This window comes from Bombus bifarius, unplaced genomic scaffold, assembly GCF_011952205.1.
Source record: "Bombus bifarius isolate JDL3187 unplaced genomic scaffold, Bbif_JDL3187 scf7180000007979, whole genome shotgun sequence".
Classification (NCBI taxonomy): Eukaryota; Metazoa; Arthropoda; class Insecta; order Hymenoptera; family Apidae; genus Bombus; species Bombus bifarius.
Window position 1 is genome coordinate 1,593,365 of NW_022884364.1, and position 19,031 is coordinate 1,612,395.

General features: G+C 40.4%; 1 protein-coding gene across 3 annotated transcripts in view; it reads left to right on the forward strand.

The window, feature by feature from the left end:
• The window catches only part of LOC117204743 (dopamine D2-like receptor), a 96,476-nt gene extending 77,498 nt beyond the window's left edge, over nucleotides 1-18,978 (forward strand). Inside the window, exons 3-8 of one of the 3 annotated variants that reach the window (XM_033442456.1) lie at nucleotides 7,193-7,302; nucleotides 8,688-8,940; nucleotides 9,975-10,075; nucleotides 12,860-13,054; nucleotides 14,589-15,061; nucleotides 15,128-18,978. In XM_033442456.1, the coding sequence (XP_033298347.1) occupies nucleotides 7,193-7,302; nucleotides 8,688-8,940; nucleotides 9,975-10,075; nucleotides 12,860-13,054; nucleotides 14,589-15,061; nucleotides 15,128-15,336 (1,341 nt within the window). In that variant the 3' untranslated portion in view covers nucleotides 15,337-18,978. The remainder of the gene's footprint in view (nucleotides 1-7,192; nucleotides 7,303-8,687; nucleotides 8,941-9,974; nucleotides 10,076-12,859; nucleotides 13,055-14,588; nucleotides 15,062-15,127) is intronic. The other 2 variants (XM_033442458.1, XM_033442457.1) reach the window with 2 other exon arrangements.
• Nucleotides 18,979-19,031: the final 53 nt, after the last annotated feature.

Consider the following 19,031-nt stretch of genomic DNA (forward strand, 5'->3'; position numbering starts at 1 on the left):
GACATACTGTTTGCAAATCGCAAACCGGAATTCATAGTGTGCCCGGAGAGCGTCGACTTTGGAGTATTTGACTTTTACAAATTTATACGGTTTTTCCTATTTCCAGAAACGAATGCCCTTACTTCCGAACGAACGTCGCCGGATGTTAGAGCCTCGAGCACTCGGTGTTTCTTGCAATCGTTGGCACGAGCGCATTTCTCAAGTTCGATACATTAAGTCGACGACACGAACATGCTTCGTATATTTTGGATGTCGTATACGGTATCAGCCTGAAGAGGAACAAGTAGAAAGCTTGTATCGAAAGTCGAAAGATCGATGCATTTCATAAACAAATGATATTCCTTTTGAGAACTTTGAAGATTCAATCTCAATTGAGCTCGATACGAGACAACATCGAGTATCGGTCACTGCTTTACTTGCAGCCGGTGAAATAGAAAATGCAGGAGGACGGATGAAACACGATAACGAAATCGTTCTATCTCTGAAAAACGAAAGTCATTATGAGAATTGACTTTAACCTCGAAAAATCATCAGACGTTGTAAGAAACTAACTTGATCCAACAAGTCGTCGGTTAAAAAATAGCCACAGAATCCTACATTAGCTGTCTTAATGGCTTTTTAATGTCGCTTTGGAATTTCTAAAGATAGACGATTATCCGACGGTCGATTTGCAGAACGTCACTAGGAATTTTTATAGTCCCAGCAGGAGCCGTCAGATTCTTCCAAGTTTGAGGCGAAACCATGCCAAGTAATCGCCTAGATAAAATATTTCCACCGTACATCCAACCGTTTTTTCGAAAGCACGACACACTGAAATCTCTCGAGATATACACATGTATATTATAGTGTTCGTTTAAATTCGTAACAATATTCTTACTATTCTTACAAGTTACGTATTTTTCTACGAATGAGTAGCAGAGTTTCTTATAATATCTCTCAGTAGTTGGTACTGTTCGAAAATTCGACGAGGAAAAGCTTTAAAAAGCAATTATCCAGCTAGCAAAACGATTGAAAAGCCAAGACTTAGCGCTTGACTCGCTTTGATCGATTACGTCCTGCAGCACAAACGTCTGGATCTAGAGATTGTGTAGCAAAATTCTTCTTATTGTATACGTAAAACATCGAGCTGTCACTACTGGCTTTTGAAATTTCACTGAAACAGAAAACTCCTGGATTTGCACCTATGTAGGTAGGTAGATACGGTTAACGCTCGAGAAATACCAGTTTCGTTTTTCGTCGTACGGGATCCCATGAATTGAATAGCGTCGAATTGATTACGCTTTGCAAATAATTCTCGATTCAGTCCTGTCTTTGCCCGTAATGCTCGGATTTCTAGTTTCTCTTACTATCCCCTATCAGCCCATTCAACCCGTTTCCACAATCTCTGCCCACGATTGAGTCCTAGAGTGCTTTCTCCGACTCTCTTGTAAGAGCGTCTCGCGTTTAACTTCACGGGCGAAATCCATCTCCTTCTCTTTTCCCCAATTCGCTTTCCTCTATCCATCCATCTCTTTCGTTTGCCATTCTGTTCCTTGCAATCTGCCTTCGCACGATTCGTCTAGCGATATATTCATCTAGCTATCTCGTTCTCTCTGTCGGCTTACCTTTAGTGATTATATCAATTCTAAATCAATTTTAGCAACGGCCTTCGTATCGGTCGCGCACCCTCGTCTCCGCAACCCTCTGCCGCGTGTCATTGAATTACGATGGGTGAATCGCTTGGAGTACTGCAGCCGCTCGATACGAGAATTAATAGGGACGCCGTTACCCATTTAAGCGGCCGACATGATACCCAACGTAGCCGACACGTCGATGGAAAATACAGTCAGCATGCCGCTTCTGCTTTCTCTCGCGCTCACTCGCGTGTCTACAAATTTATGATGAATTTATATATCTATGGTAATATAAAAATGAAAACAGACGTCCAATTCACTTTGTCCACCAGACACATGAATTGCGACCCGTATCGAGTGTAAAACACGGCGTCACTAGGAAAATTGAAATATTAAATACCGCGAGAGTAATTCGAGTTCATATAGTCGTGGGATCACGTCGATGGACAGCTACCATCAGTACGCATGCAGCTTCAATGCGGAAAATATTTTCCATCAAATGTAGTGAGCAGAAAAGCGATCGCACGGTTTAAATATCGCTGCCCTGAAAGAAAGGAAGTGAATATTCAGGTAAATAAAAACTGGGGTCGCTACTACAAACGAACCTGACAACGAGTTAATATTCACTAGTTTAATACGAATGTGCCAAACGAACCGTTTGCATGTGTAATCCACAAATCCATTTATTGAGCTCCACGATCAAAACGTGCCACAAAAATATCAATTTACCCGTTGCAAAATTAAGTTTTTTCTTGGTAAAAGGGATTTTTTAAGTTGAAACCTACGCGCATTATTACTACTTGTGTATGATTCAAGAGTGACTGTGTTAGTCATTTATTTTAATGAGAACGAGGAAAAGCTTTATCATCAAATATTCCATTTCGCAATCGATCGCAGTTTGAACAGACGATGTGCGAGAATGATGTATGAGAAACGAAACAAAGTAATACAGATTGAGTAAATTTTTCTAAAATTTCAATTGAAAATATATGATTTACGCAGTATCTCGTCTGCGACATCGTGCTTACCGTCAGATTGATACGTAAATACTCATTGCTTTTCCCTGAAACTTTTACGGCTTCATTTTCCAAACACCCATCAAGCAACGCGGTTCGCAGCTGTTCTCAGCAGGATGAATTTACAGCAGCCATAGGTGGACGTGTGAAATAGAATGGTCAGTTAAAGCTGGAGAATTCTGGTTACCTCTTGCAAATAATGTACAAAAGGACAACGTTTTCTATTGTTCCGTACGTTCGACTATTCTGTCACGGAGCTGCAACGAAGGAAATTCTGCTTTTTGTCGAACATTCGTATGGGAATAATTTCTTTGACACTGCACGGTGTCGGAGGTTTCGCTAGATTAATTATGTTTGTGCAATCAGACGATGCGAATGCATTTTACAGAAAATTAACAACACCATTGTCTCTTGAACTCTCGATATCGATGCTCGACAATGTGGAGTGTTACCGTGTCCTTGATGTCCTCTGCAACCAGTCAAGCGCAGTGCATATATGATCGGTAGATTTGCATTATACACGACAATTGAGTACATTATATAGAGTGCGCCGAAGTAAGCGCACTATGAAACGTAACTTTTGGCGACAATTTACTTCTACTCAGCTTAACATTTTTTAACCGGAGACCTTGGGATTTCCAATTCTTGAACTATTTAACATCGACTGGATTGCATTACTAAAACGATCGAAATATCCGAAGCAATGATCAATTAATCTCTTTATATCGATACACGACTGAAATAAAATCGCATACGCGATTATGATCCCCTAATTAGTTGGCATAATCCGTAACTTAATAACAAAGTCAGTCGAAAGATTGAGAACGTCGTCGACGTAAGACATAGCAAATTATTGCTCGTTTACTAGTTTCCCCCAGTATACCTCTCGCTAAGGTCGCTGGAATAAGGCAAGGTTGACTGGCTCGCCTTCCCTTGGTTTCTAATTATAACTCCCTATGCATTAGCTATAAATGTCGCGATTATATACGTATTGCGAAGAGACTTACATCGACCGGAAGTGTCGCTTTACCTTGGCCTTCCCTAGATTCACTCAGAGTATCGTCGGCAGTTCCGTACAATTCCAACAAAAAGACAAACTTTCGATATCGAAAATCAAAAGGCAATACTGTTCGTTATAACGCTTTTACGAGGTGTACTATCTACCAACGTCGCGTGTTCCACGTTCTTGTACCTATACGTTCAGATGCAGCTGGTAGCGTTGCAATTAACCAGTGAGCTGGGACGTGACAAATTTCGAGTCGTCGTTGTTTTAACATTCGGTCGATATCGCGTCAATGCTGGTCTTTTTATGAATAGTTGTGCGGTAGTTTTCGTACGGCATTTACGCGAGTTAAGTAGCTGGTTACGTGCCGGTTATTTATTCGATGTATTCACGATTAATTATCTGGTGTAGTTGGCGCAACGGAAAGTGGCTTCTCCAGCAAGTTGGCTCGCGTCTATTTAGAAAGCGCGTCGACGTGAATCCCCTCTTGACAGGGGAGACGCGTTACCGAGCAACACGCAACAGAGTTATGGCTCATTTAACCTGCTACTGGGGAGCTGGATGAAGGGCTTCGAATGCAAAGGTACGGTTAGGATAAAGTACCGGCTGAAAGATGTAAAATACACTTCTTTTGCATTTAGAAACGGGGTATGACAGAATCTTTTATTCCGCAATTATTAGCATCGGTTAAAGGCGTAACGTGTATCCTACGAAGCAAATCTAGAAAGAATAGAACAGTCGTCTTACTTGACACTTTTTTTCATTTCTTACATTTCTTCACAGTTCTTCCGTGTCATATTTCTATTCTAATTTACCTTATCCTACTCTTACATTCGGGTATCATTTACAAGTAATTTCGATATCACGTAATTTATCACGCAATCTAAGATATATAATTATTTATCAAGGAAAATTAGTAACCCCGATAATAATCTACGTTTAGTAGGTTGAAAGGGGTAAATCGTGTTACAGACGAATTTTGCATATTTTGTGTTAGATGTAATAGGGGTAACGGAGATAGAACAACGAGCCGCGTTGCGGATAACAAGTCTGGTTCAAGCAGGGAGAGGACTATAACTAATGCTGGATGCGCGCACGTCGCTCTTAAATTACTTCGTCCTAAATACTTCATTGGCATTTTGGCCAAGACTCAGCATCAGATAAAGACACATTACAACGATGCTTACCCGTATTCAGACCATGCTGGGATTTAGACTGTACCAGTTTTGTAATTAACGATACGTCGTCGCAAATCTACGTGATCAACTCGTTCTGCTTGCAATCCGGGAATGTTCGACAAAACTAACAACAAAGAGCAGATCTATATTTTAAGCCATCGACACAGCGAACGTTTTCAATTTTTGGAAAATATGATTGCTATTGGTGAATTTAAAAAATTCCGATATTGTTACGTCGGAAACGATAAGGGAGGGGAAAAAAAGGAAAAATTCACAGTTTCGTGAAAAGCGAATATTTGCAAATTTGTTTTATCAAGTTGCGAGACAAGTGCCGTGCCGCGCGTGATTTGTGTAAATTTACTCCACATCCGAATTTAAAAGCGAAATTCATTCTTTCCAATTCCTTTTTAAATGAAGTGTTCATTTACGAAAATACTTAAAATCGTAACAAAAGCACGAAAGTCAGTTTTATTCCAGACGTTCGTTACTTTTATGTATCGCTGCTTTGATAGTATTCCTGCGTTCTTTTGTTCTTGCGATGCTACTTTTAGTGCTCGAGTTTTCTTTGAGATACCAAAGCATCTCATTTAATAGCATCTCAGTGGAAACGGATAGATACATGTATATGAACCAGTCTTTGAAATAAGAGTAAAGGGAGCTGTCGGTCGAGTATAAATAAATAAAATGTCTTGGGAAAAAGAAGATACTTTTGAGTATAAAATTGTGAAAAAGGTATACGGGAAAAATCGTGACGGTACAGCTGGCAAAGCATCAAGGTGAGTTAAAAGTGAGCTGCAAAATTGCCGATGTGAAAATGTGATATTACATGGTAATTATACAAATATAACCGGTAATGACATTTCGATGTTGTTGATGAAACATTGCCGTTTTTATTAGAATTTAATTAAAAAATATATTTTCTAACCATGAATTATATCGAAAGGATCATAAATAAAACAAAATAGTAATAAAACAGAATTTTATTTAGAGGCTATTTCGGTTATTTGCATGTACATGCATTTCCAGGCACAAATTTTTCGGCGCTTTACCGTTTTTGTTAATTTACGACTTTTAGTTGTTCACTTCGTGGTTAAAACAGTGAGCTTTGATCGTATTAAACCTCTACGCTTTATGTTCCTTGTTACGTTTTCATAATTTTTTTGACGTTTTCTGATATTCGAAAAGTATCATAAAAATTTGTACGAAGATACGATAGTTTCGAATTATAAATTAAAAGATTCAAAAAGCAAACATTGTATCATACGTGTACCGTATATTTCCATGATATAACAGTGTTACAAAGTATCGGCCTGTTGGTTGTGTTACACTCTGGTTGTACACACATGCAAAATATAGTAGTTCGATCAATATGGTACTGAAGTACGAGCTACGCATCTTAATGCTATCTTCTAAAGCCTTTATAAGTAATCGTAGTTCGTGCTGCAGAATGTGATGAATATCGAGAAAACCAAGCGGCTTACGATTTATTCCGAGATTTTTCTACATACGAAGGCGCAAATGAAATTGGAATGAAAAGCGAATAGGGATCTTGTAATAGTTACAATCTCGTCTTGTAATCATTAACGTCGTATAAAAATCAGATAACGAAAAGAAATATTGAGCGATTAGAAGTCGCGAGTATCGAACAATTAAATGAGAATATCTTCCTATGCTTACGGCGAATAACACGGAGAGGAAATTCAACATTGCGAAATTCGCCAGTTTAACAGAAAATGGAGACAAGCGTGTACGCATAGCCGGCGGTGATAGACGCATTTCGACGGTGCAACGCCCGATTTTGCACTTACTGGAGGCACGGTTGTTTCAAATAAATCGCAGAACCGGCTTCGCTCGGCATAGGTGCGTTCGATTCAACCGTGTCAGTGTTTTCGAAAATAAAAAGATGAATCGGACGAATGCACCAAAACGGAAAAATGGTATACGGTGGGTGAAATGGGAAAGAGGAAAAATAAAATTCGTCTCTTGATTTGGTCAAAATAATCCTTGATCTCTACAGAAAGATTTTTCCAAATAAATCTGACCCGTTTTCAGAGTCATAACAATTCCGAAGAATTAAACAATCGGAGAGATTCGTTGGAAGAAACGAAGAATCGAAAATGCATGAACTATGATGTATTTTATACGAGTCTGTATTTTTCTTTTTCCATTTGTGATAAATTTGAGAAATTCGGTCAGCATCTTTTATATATGTATGTATTGCCACCTCTCGCGTGTCTTCTCGTGTAAATGAAATGCTCCATGAGCCAGTAAATCGGTAATTTACATTGAAACAATAGCCGACCATAGAGCAATGAAAGCTAATTCAACTGGCACGGTTCGTGGTGAGCTTTGATCTTCACAGTTTGTTCGTTCATTTTCCAGGTAAACGGATCGTGGAGTCTGCCTGGCTTTGTCTGTGACTTTTACATCGCAATGGACGTCACGTGCAGTACCAGTTCCATCTTCAATCTCGTAGCAATCTCGATAGACAGGTGAGCGTTCTTTTTCGCAGAAGAGCAAGAAATAGTTCGACCCTAATTCTTTTACCCCAGCGAATTCCACGATCGATCTTCGATGTTTTGTTAGCTAAACGCTACAACGCTAGAAAATCTTATTTTATCGCGCTCAAACAATGTAACGAAAGTCAAATCGCAACTCGTATGCATAAATCGAATTAATTTACGAAACGTTACGAATTGCTCGTTCTTTAGCGTCAAGAAAAAAGGAAGAAAGAGAAGAAAAAGTAAACGCAAGAATAAGCAGAGATATTAATCGTAATTTGTAACGCTCTTTCAATGTAAAATACGATTTGCTTGCATTGCATTTGTTTCACACCATTGCAGGAAAATTGCGCAACCGCGATTGCTGAAAAAGCACCGAAACTCGTGAAAAAGGAAGTTGCTGATTTAACCAGTTTACGTGACACGAATAACAGACCAAGGACGGAAGAGAAGGAACTGAGATTTGTTCCGTGATGCTCGAAATGAGCTGGAGTCGGGAGGGTCGGGGTTAATTTCTATTAATCAAGTTTCGACAGAACATCGAAATAACTATCGTCGAGTCGACGAAGAGGTCGAAATGATCGATCGAGTGGTTTTCGCTGTTCTAAGAAATTTACGATTTAAGATATACTAACGAGACAGCGTTTGCGTTTCATGATCGAAAATGTATGTATAAATCCGATCAGTTTTGTAATGTTACGAAAAGCTTATATTTATTATAAAACTTATCAAAGTTCGTAGATATCAAAGTCACGAAACGATATGAATTAAGTTCTCCTCGTTTCTTTCCTCTTTGTCGCCTCTTGGTCTAAAATAGTATTAAAAGCTAGATCATAAATTCCGATCATTCAGAACGAAAAGAATTTCGTGGGACCGCGTCGTAAAGAGTCTAAATGGAAGCGCATTCGTCTAGAAATAGTACAGCCAAATGATTAATACGGAGGTTTTTCGCATTTGCATGTTAAAATATACGTGTCGTGATGCAGAAAAATGGCTGCACTTTATTAAAAACCTTTCGACGATTTCCATAAAGTCGCAAAGTCTGAATCTATCTTTCGCTTGTCGCCCTCTTCCAGATGAATTCCGGCCAAACAAGCGACAATTTAGCGATTTAATTAATCGTTTTCTACCGACATTTCCATGCGACAGAATTTGATTTTTCCTCGTTGCAAAAGAACCGTAAGCGTCTAAAAAGTATAGTTTCTTCCGAGCCAGAATTATTCTGATACAGATACATCAATTGGAATAGAAATAATAAATTGGACAATGCTGTCGGGCGGATGCACAATGTTAGTGGATCCACGTTGATTTGCGGCAACGTAATGCCCATCAAGCAGGGGACACTGTACGATACACGAAATGAATTTGAATTGCAGATACATAGCAGTGACCCAGCCGATAAAGTACGCCAAGCACAAGAACAATAGAAGAGTGTGGTTGACGATACTGTTGGTCTGGGCGATATCTGCCGCGATCGGCAGCCCGATTGTTCTCGGCTTGAATAACACCCCCGACCGAATACCGGACCAATGCCTCTTCTACAATGCAGACTTTATCATCTACTCGAGCCTATCCAGCTTCTACATACCTTGCATCATCATGGTGTTTCTCTACTACAACATATTCAAGGTAAATATTATTGACAGCAATTGGTTTAAAAATAATCGATAGCAGAAAACGATAAGGTCCGATCGGTGTTACTCGAAAATGGAGTAAGCATCAAGAACTGTCAGGATGAATGCAAAATCGTTTATTTGGTCAATTAACCATAACATATAATATTGTCGGCCGTAACAAGTAAAACTCAGCAAATTACGTAGATATTAATTTTAACGCCATATGGAGCAAAGTGTTCCGCAGATACGCTGGCTTTTGCGATTACGTTGCGGTTAATCATAAATACGGCTGCTTCGCTATTCTACGCAAACCGGAATACATAAACAATTTTGTTTGCATGATTGCTTCCATTCGTTACGATATTAATTTCCGATGACGTGAAATATCGCGATAATAATTACGTAAAACAGATTTCAAATTCAACACTTTATAATTCTACATTCTGAGAGCCCCGGCTGACCGGGGCCTTTGTACGATCGAGATTTATTATTTCTCAGTGCAGCCGATAAACAATGGTATTTCAACAAACAATGTATTGATTTCATAACAAAGAATAGTAGAAAGAAAAGCGAAGAAAAGGAAGGAAGAACAGAAGGAAGAGGGATATTTTCATTGACGTATTTCGACGACGTATAGTTTGTTTATTTCTTATGAGGTTGCAAGACATTCGGCATGAATATATATATACGTGTATAGTCATAATGAATTGAACATCGGAGAAGAAAACAATATCAAATATGTACCCCTTATATTCAGCTATAACGCATTCATAAAAAGTTGCGTTTCTCAACTTGCATCAACCAATTGCAAGTAAAATTGTCTAATATGCGTACATTATGATGCTGTATATCCATGTGAGAAGTATTTCTTATATTTCTTATATCTTTGATATAAGCGTCGCGATAAATCTCGCTGTTTTGATATGTATAGGTGATAACAGGTGTCATGTGTTACCTGTCTTGTACGCCATACGAGGATTTATTTCACGCGTTTGTACCGGTTACCAAATTTATGTTGAAACAGTGATTTTTCTTTACCGTTTTCAGGCACTGAGAAACAGGGCGAGAAAAGCAAGGGCCAATAGAAAGCCTAACTTGGGCGACATAAAACCGGGCAGCATAATCGAGAACATCGCGCATACGCGCAGGTAAGCCGACACATTCGCTTCGACCGTTAACGTTGGCATTCTTCACGAATATACCAAGAATTTTCTAGGAATTCCATTCGAACCGCCGCTGGTTAAGGGAGAAAATGGATGTAAATTCTTTTGTTAAATTTCTGAAATTAGCAAGAACATACGACCGTCTTATACATTTGAAAGCTTAAGGAATTTTTATTATTTCTGATGTTAATTACTGCAAAAACAGAGGAGATTTTAATAAACGATCAATTACGTTTTAAAATCGTGTTTAAATTCGTCGAAAAGATCGAGGGAGAATCGAAGCCGATACTTCGTTGATAATTTCTTGATCATTCCATAGCATGTGTTTCATTTGCATGTATCACTCTGTTGCACGTCCTATCGTACAGAGACAAATGGTGAAGTTGCGGTTTCATAAGTCATACTTGCATTTGCAACCACGTCCTTACCAATTTGTAGAACGTCCCCTGTGCGCGTTGCACGAACGTGCAATTTCGAACAAAGGAGTGGCGAACGTAAATAAGAATTCCCTTTAGAAAAGGGGAACGATTATTTGACAAAGGGACGATAGCATCGAACCAGTGCTGCCTTTTAATAGTTTTCAACGATGTTCACGGTAAACAAAACGTCTGTCGGTAGGCTGCTAATGTCTCAATGGGTAGTTGAATGTGTGTAATTTCTCGGCGAGGCACGGATATAACGAATCGATATTCAATTTCTACGATTTCGCGCGTCGGAAGATCAAAGAAGGTTGTTTAAATAAAACGAATAGCTACATATATTCGCGAAGGTGTCGCAGAGCGATAGCCGGTCGTCGCGTCGCGAACAGACAAACTGGCTTCATTTCGAATGTGTCGCGTGTTCCACGCGCGAGTCATTTTTTTCAATTTCCCGTGTATAACTCCTGCATTCCAACGAGAGACGATTTCTCGCGAAGATTGGCGCGCTGGCGAGAATATGTCACTAAAGGAGGAAAGATGGCGGTGAAAAGAAAGGCGTGTAGAAAGGGGAAGAGCTAAGGCGTAGTTGAGCCTGGAGCATCTCCGTATAATACGCTTTTCCCGCGCGCAGGCTTCATTTCCGTTGTCCCGGGGTCGGCGTACTTGCCTTGAATAGCCAACAAGTTCGCCTCGATTTAATTGCCGGCTTTTGTACTCACCTCTTCCTAAGTGTCGTACATTTGTTCATCGATGAGAACCGTACAGAAGGAACCGTTGTCTTCCTTTGCCAGCGGACTGAAAGGCACGTAGTCTTGTTTTCCGGTGAAGATGATTTAATACCTACTTCGCCGTTTTTCCTTTCCTCGAAAGGAAAATACTGGAGTGGAATCCATCTTCCGAACGAGTGGCGAAAGATCGCGACTTAACTTCTGCCGCCGCGCTTTGACCTATACTTTCAACTATATTTCAGAGCTGTATGTCGCTCACCAATGGAGCAACAAAAGCAAGAAGGATTTTCGAGTTAAACATTTCGAATTAATCGGATTAAAAAGTTTGAATCCACATAAAGGGTATATACATGTATATATATACTTATATCCAAACGCAACTAGGTAGGTAATTTGTAATGGTATTAAAGATGTGACACATCGGTTGCCTAATTATTATTTATAGGCTCCTTCCAGGTTCCTACGGTTGTATAATACCCTTTACAAACACCATCGATAAGTTAGACTTACAATTAGATGTTTATAACAACAGCAGTCACACAGTTTCGCTATACGACCGTATCTTTTCCCCTGAGCCCCATGCATTCAGCGTAATCTCAGGCCTGTATTCAAAATTCGCCCGATACTCCACCCTCCCCATACGCTCTTCTACTCCTGTAGATTTTACCCCTGTATCGTTAACATTAGCGTCGACATATCTTTGTACTCGTCCTGATTATAAGATACAAGTAGTTCCCTTTCTTATTATCCTACGTATCAACGTAGATTACTACAGTCAATGACTATATTAAAACGAGCAGTCGAGGATTCGATTGTTTATAAATTTAGCTTAATTCGGAATATATCAAAGCGTGAAAACCTTCCAAATTCGTCTGTTTGTTACTCAGAGGGATTTCGGAGAATAGAATTAATTATCCGTTCTTCTCGTTAAATTTTTTTAATACGTCATATCGAACGTATCGATAAGGATAAGGGCGAAAGTTTCGAGCAAACAAACGCGACGAAGTTGGTGGAACTATCGTTTAGATCGAACTGTGAATCGCCAATCCAAGTTCTAACGATATCGAATCCCTATAATCCGATTATTCGGAGTACGCGGCCGGTTGCGAATGTTCGTATTAATTCACGGCATGAAATTACTTAATAAGTTTAACTTGTAACCACGCAGTGTGCTCGCGATAATGGATTAGAAGTTACTCGTAATTCGTTTCGAACCGTACCGCAAGATCGAACAGGTAAACGTCTGCCGCAAAAGTAATTCTAAATTGCTCTCTTTCGATAATTGTATTATCGGTCCGATCGATCGAAAGCGAGCCAGTTGAAATATCAAAGGTTCGAGCTTTTCCCTCGTCAGAAAAGAATTACTTTCCGACTTTCATTTTAGCTGAAACGCAGCCGAGAATCCCTGTGAATCGCGAAGGGCACATTCAACGAAGTAAAAGCTAGGTTCTTTGTTCGTGGCAAAGTTCCGAACGAAGTCGCGAGCGCAAGCGTAGTCGCTTTGTGCATGATAGATTAACTTTTCCCCTTTGCCGGATTAACGCCGCGCGTCGCCGAGGAATACTAAAAGCATGCTAAGTGTAGAAGCTTTTTTTTAGAGGCTTTTGACTAAGATCACGTAGTGGGTATTCTGTGGCAAGGTTTGCGGAGACGGCGTTGGGAGCGGCGGCTTTCGTGGCTCCTGGCATGGAAGAGCCGACGAACACCGCGTCCGGGAGCAACGAAGACGAGGACGAGACACCCCTTGATCCTGTTGTGGTCATCTCGAACGATAAGAGCACCGAGTTCTTTTTGGCCACTGTCGTCGAGGAAGCAGCGTAAGAATCCAATAAAATTTTTCGATCGTCCGCAGTGCAGACGAACGTTTGCGTCGCACAACAACGCGCTCTTTCGTAAGCTTCTCTTTCCTTTTCCCAACAACTCGTAATTAATAAGTTTTACTGTACGGCAAGCAATAAAAAAGATATGTATAACAAGTAGTAGTATAGAACGGAGCATAAATATTTTTAGCAGATGGTAGAAAAAACACAACGGCGAACAGTCGAGGTTCCGCCTCCCTTACCGAATGAAGAGCGGGGGCGTTAAAAGTTACTCGAGCAAATTAACGAGACTAAAAACAATGGTGCGAGAACAAAGCAAGAACCGACTAAAATCAATTAGCATTCAAAACCAACGACGTAGAACGAACAAAGGAAAAATACTATTTTACTGTTCATTGGAGGGAGTGAATTTCCTTTTATTTCGAGAGACGAGAGTCGATCTAAAGTTACATCTTAATTGATTAGTTAATTTGCGAATTAAGATAGTATCGCACCTTATATGGCATTGTTTTCCGCCCAAGCATCGCCTTTTCCTTTTATAATTCTTCCAGCTGGCTACTTTATCTTCGGTCAAACGGGATGAGCGATCTTGTCTGAGAAGAACGAGCCTTCTCGTAAAAGATAGGGACTGAATTGTATTTTCCGCGTAAGAGTCGGATGAAAGGATGCTTGAATTTTTTATATTGCCTACGAGTCGATAATTCATTGGCGTAAAGAATTACTCACCGACACATTCGATAAAAATAGGAACAAAACACCGATAAACTCGGTCCACTGTGAAATCGATTCGTTTGTTTGTGGAGTGTCCACTGGTCCAGCAAGTTGGAGTAGTAACTGTATTGATTGAACGCGGAAGACGCGGTTTCGATCGATACATTCGTTTGCGGTAACAAAACGTAAGTAAAAAAGAAAAAAGGCGGGCAATCGCGATCGGCACAATGAAATAGGTAACGAGTAGATGGGAAGAACGACGGATGATTCGATTTCTTCGTTTGGTCGTGCTGAATGCGGCACACTGAAAGCATATGTATCGCGTAGGTATCTCTGTACAGGATTTTCGACTCTCGTACAAGGATCTGGTTACGATATAGGTCCGATGGAAATTCGTTGTGCCGTAATAATTCTGTGATACACCGACTAATGGTAAGATCGATATGTACCTATCGATCAATATGCACGGGAATCATGCTCCACGCACCAATGTCTTTCGAAACTAATCGCCGAGAGCGACTGCATCCACGGTGCAGCAAGTTTAATTACATAGACAGATTCGTTGTCAGCCGTACATGTAGCCGCGTGGATAGCGCGTTAATACACGGGCGTGCATTGTTCGAGCAATAGAACATTTCGAACGAGATGCCATTACAAGAAGTAATTTCTCGTTCGTGTTTCGTTTTCGGCAATAAAGGCGAACGTTCGTCCCTATAATCATGGTACACGAAATGCTTTTACTCGTAGGTTCAGAGTTGCAAGCTGTGACGGGATATGCTAAACCTGTATCGTTGGAATGCTACTGATACTCGAATTGCAGTTGTCGTTTCAGCGCAGTGGCTCAAGCTCAACTGGGTGGAACGCAGAACGTCAGAAAGGATTCTGGATATGACGGTGCAGCGAGCAGCACGGTGATTCACGAACCGTTAGAAACGAATTCCAGTCCCAGCCCGAACCCACGAATCACCTCAGCTCCGTCGTCCTCCACTTCTTCGTCGCCGCCTCCGAAAAGTGCTACGACGAGCCAAGCTTCGCAACCCAAGAAGAACGGCGCTGAAACGAACAAGCAGGAATTAAAGAGGCTCAAGAGCGCCGGTTCTCTTCTCCCTCTTCAACTTGGACGAACGCCAAGCGTCTTGTCTGGCTCGTCTACCTGTAAGAAGGACAAGAAAAATGCCGTTTCTGGCTCCCGGTTTACAATATACAAAGCCAACAAGGCGAGCAAGAAGAAACGAGAGAAAAGCTCCGCGAAAAAGGAGCGCAAAGCTACGAAAACGTTGGCTATTGTGTTGGGTACGTCCGGTCGATTATTCTCCTTTCCTATCGCCCGACAAAAAGGAAATCTATTCTCTTTTACAGGTGTCTTTTTAATTTGTTGGCTGCCATTCTTTACCTGCAACATCATGGACGCGATTTGCACGAAGCTGACAGCGAACTGTCAACCGGGTGTCACTGCTTTCATCGTGACCTCTTGGCTAGGCTACATGAACAGCTTCGTAAATCCCGTGATTTATACTGTGTTCAATCCCGAATTTCGCAAAGCCTTCCATAAATTGGTCAGCTTCTAGACAAATTACAGCATTTAAAGTCGCGTTTATCTTGAAAGCAGGAACAACGAGACATCGGACAATCGAACAGCTCAACATTTGTTCCAGCTAAAGGTATTTATCGTATTCGCAGACCTCTTTCGTAGTCGCGCCGTTTTTCGTAGGTAGACGTTTGAAAACCAATAACTTCCTGTGGCTCATTCTACTGAATCGTGTTTAAATTTCGCGACGGACTTGAGAAACATTAGCCGCGCCGTCACAAATTGCAACGTAACGAAACTAAATCGAAGCTTTTTACGAGTGAGAACGGAATTACATCGCGTACTTTTTACTCGTTGTTTATCGGAAGTGCGGATCATCGTTAGTATTCTCAGCACTCTCACACCCAACTATCGCGCGATTTCATTGGTCGATATCCCGGCAATATCACACCGGAGGCAACGTGCATCGATGTTAGAGCTGAATTACCAAATAAATATTTAAGCTAACGATAAGTAGTCGAATAAATGATACACGAAGTAATCGGAAACGCGCGTCAAGGTGTTAGAAACACAACGACGTGGTTTATGCGTTGAACGCGTTCAAATTCGCGTTATCCTACCATTTCAAGTAATCTAGTTGCATAAATAACAGAAGCACAAAAAGGAAAGAAGGGAATTCCAGTAGATATATTAAGACGATAAACATCAGGTCAAAACGTAAAATCAATGGAATGCGTGTTTGAGCGAAAACACATTATACGTATATGTACTTTGTCGGATATTAAATATACCGTGACAGTATTATCGTAGCTCCTAAGGTGTAGCAATATTTTTTGGCTCAATGCAAAGGAACCGAATTGTCAGTTCCACGACAAACTTACGCGTTCTGTACACCTGCGCGTCTAATCGAACGTCTTTGTACTATGTACGATTATTCGAACGAAGTACTGTCTCCTTCGTATCGTTTCGAAATTCTTCCGTCGCGCCGTTTCGTTTGTCCTTCTAGCATGCGAGAAAATCGAAGAACAAGCTTCCGAAATTCTTGCATCGCGAGTCATGAATTATACGCGAATTTTATAAATCCACGAAGAGGACGATGGTTGTGCAAGCTTTGGGATCGTGTTTTTCGATTCTCCAAAATTCATTCGTGCAGAAAGGGAAAAGAATTCGAGTAAGTCTGTCGAACGTGTTCGATGCATACCGTACCATCTCTACTTTCGCATCTATTTTATCATTTAACACTTCGACGAGAGAATTACCATATTGTTGAACTATTTACATATCCAACTAGATACTCAGTTGCAGGATTTAAAGTTTATATGATATTCCGCTCACGAGAGGTTCTCGAAGATTCGTTTCTTGTTGCAGTCGCTTTCCTTCGATTCCCTCTAGCGTTTCTTCAAAGTGAATTGTTTGAAACACGTTGAAATTATTCGCACATGTTCTTTTTTCTGTCGAACATTTTCACGTTACGACGTCATTTGTTCCAATTCTAATAAAAAGTTTATGTATTATCTTCGGTGTGTTAACCGCGCGGAACGTTCGCGCTCGACTCTACGGAAACGAAAATCGATAGCGGAAGGCGTCCGCTTGTTTTTGCCTCTCCCCTGGCTTTGAGAGCCCAAAGGAATTTCTCGTAAAGATGGCCATTGTATGCTCATGACGCGTTCGACAGAATCGAAGAAATAACGAAACACAGTCGATGCATGCAGAAACACCTGCATCGGCTTCGCTTCGTGTTCCATTTCCGCAAACGTTTTTAAAGTTCCCGGCGTCCGAATTTTCAAACATATCAATACAAGTACGAAGCATGATATCTAACCGTATACTGGCATCCGAGACACGCTTATCGAGCATGTGTATGTGTGTTAAATGGGCTACGCGAAACGGAAGATACCAAATACTAGCGAACGTAAAACGTTATCGTAAAAAACACTTGTTTCGCGGGACCCGCGATCCTGCAATAACGTCTACAATCAGAGCTTTTTACTCTATGAGTTCTACGAATACGTCGTATCACGTAACTTTAAACTTCCAATGTATATTTGTACATAATTAGTAGAAATTAGTAACGAATTATTCGAACTGTGCAATCGGTTGTAAGGCGATACGTATCCCTGCGTACTCGATCGCCTGCTAAAACCTAGAAACACTGCAATTACTAAACACTAAGAGTAACGATAGTGTGTATCGCTAAATGCTAGGCAAACATTTAGGGAAACTCTTGTCGATGAATTGTGATAAAGCTAGGTTTTGTTACGTACATTTTACCTGGTAACCTGTTTCGAGATATTATACAATTCTTCGATAATAATTTATCCTATCGAACGAATCGTTCGCAAATCAAGTGTTTTATCTTCCAACGTTTTCGTTATTCGTCGAACTGATCGTAATCGACCGAGAGAAACGAAGTTTGCATCGGATTAGTGAGTGAAATACAGGGTTAAAATATTATACCGCTTCATTTTCGCACGAACCTCTTAATTCACGTACCTCAAACTTAAATCTCTTAAACCGGTAGCTACGTACATCCGTTTCGTTATAGAGAATCCTCGCCAACAGACTGAGAACTTTATGCCCTTTCATAATGGCGTAACGAACTTTTCACCTAGTTATTGGGGCCGGTGAAATTTAAACGAGTGCCGATTCGCGACAGATCGTGCCACGTGCCATTTTACGCCACCGCAAGATAAAAGGTGCTTCCGCACACAACGGTAGATTATTAATTGACAAAGTTCCCGTCCTTCGCTCTCGGTCGTTAACGACAGTATAACAGCGAAACTTTGGATCAGCGATCTCCGAATACCTGTAAACCAGTCGCAGATTTTTTTTCATTCGCGAGAAAATTATCTTCGAGAAGGAGCACCGACCAAAGCTTTTTCCTTAATCACTTTGCGATTAACCACGACAACAGGCAGAAACTCGAACTGTATTTCCACGCTGAACGAAAATCAACATGCCTAGCATTTTCTTTTAACGCAACGCACTTGGAAATGCATTATAAAGTTTCTTACAATCCTGCTAAGATCGCTGTATTTTTCTAACCCGATACATTCCCTTCTCTGTATATAAATGTGTATGTATTATACATGATATACGTACGCGACATAGTGTATCTGTATTGTACCAAGAGAACATGAGGATAGCGCTGTGCATCTATGTAAATATATATCTAATAGACAAAGAACGCGAGCGTATACGAACTGACTGCGAAAGGATCGATAACGTTTCCAGGGATTCTAATTGAACTTGAATCACGGAAATTCTCGAGAACTCGTAGCAGGCCAGTTTCAACTTCCTCGAGGCGCGAGACACTAAGAATAAACGCAAAACGAATATAAGTCAAGTGGAATGTCTTCTAACTGTCCATCGAAAAACGTGTCGCTTTGGTGAGAGAGAACTACATTTTTCCTATGACTTTCTTAATAATTATTACGAATGGTCTATACAGGGCATAGATGTAAGAGATAAATCTTTAATTTGCCGAGACTAACTATAAGCATAACGAATCAAATGGAAAAGAAATGAATATTCAGAACGCTGTATGTACCGATGGCAATACCTATACATATTCACACGCGAATGGAACACATGGGACACATACATACACGATTAATCAGAGATAAGACAAATCGAATACATGGACACTTGTCGAAATTAATAAAATATAGTATAAATTGAAGACGAGTTTTCATTTTACAAGTTCTAGCTTTACGGAGGAAGAATATAGCGGAA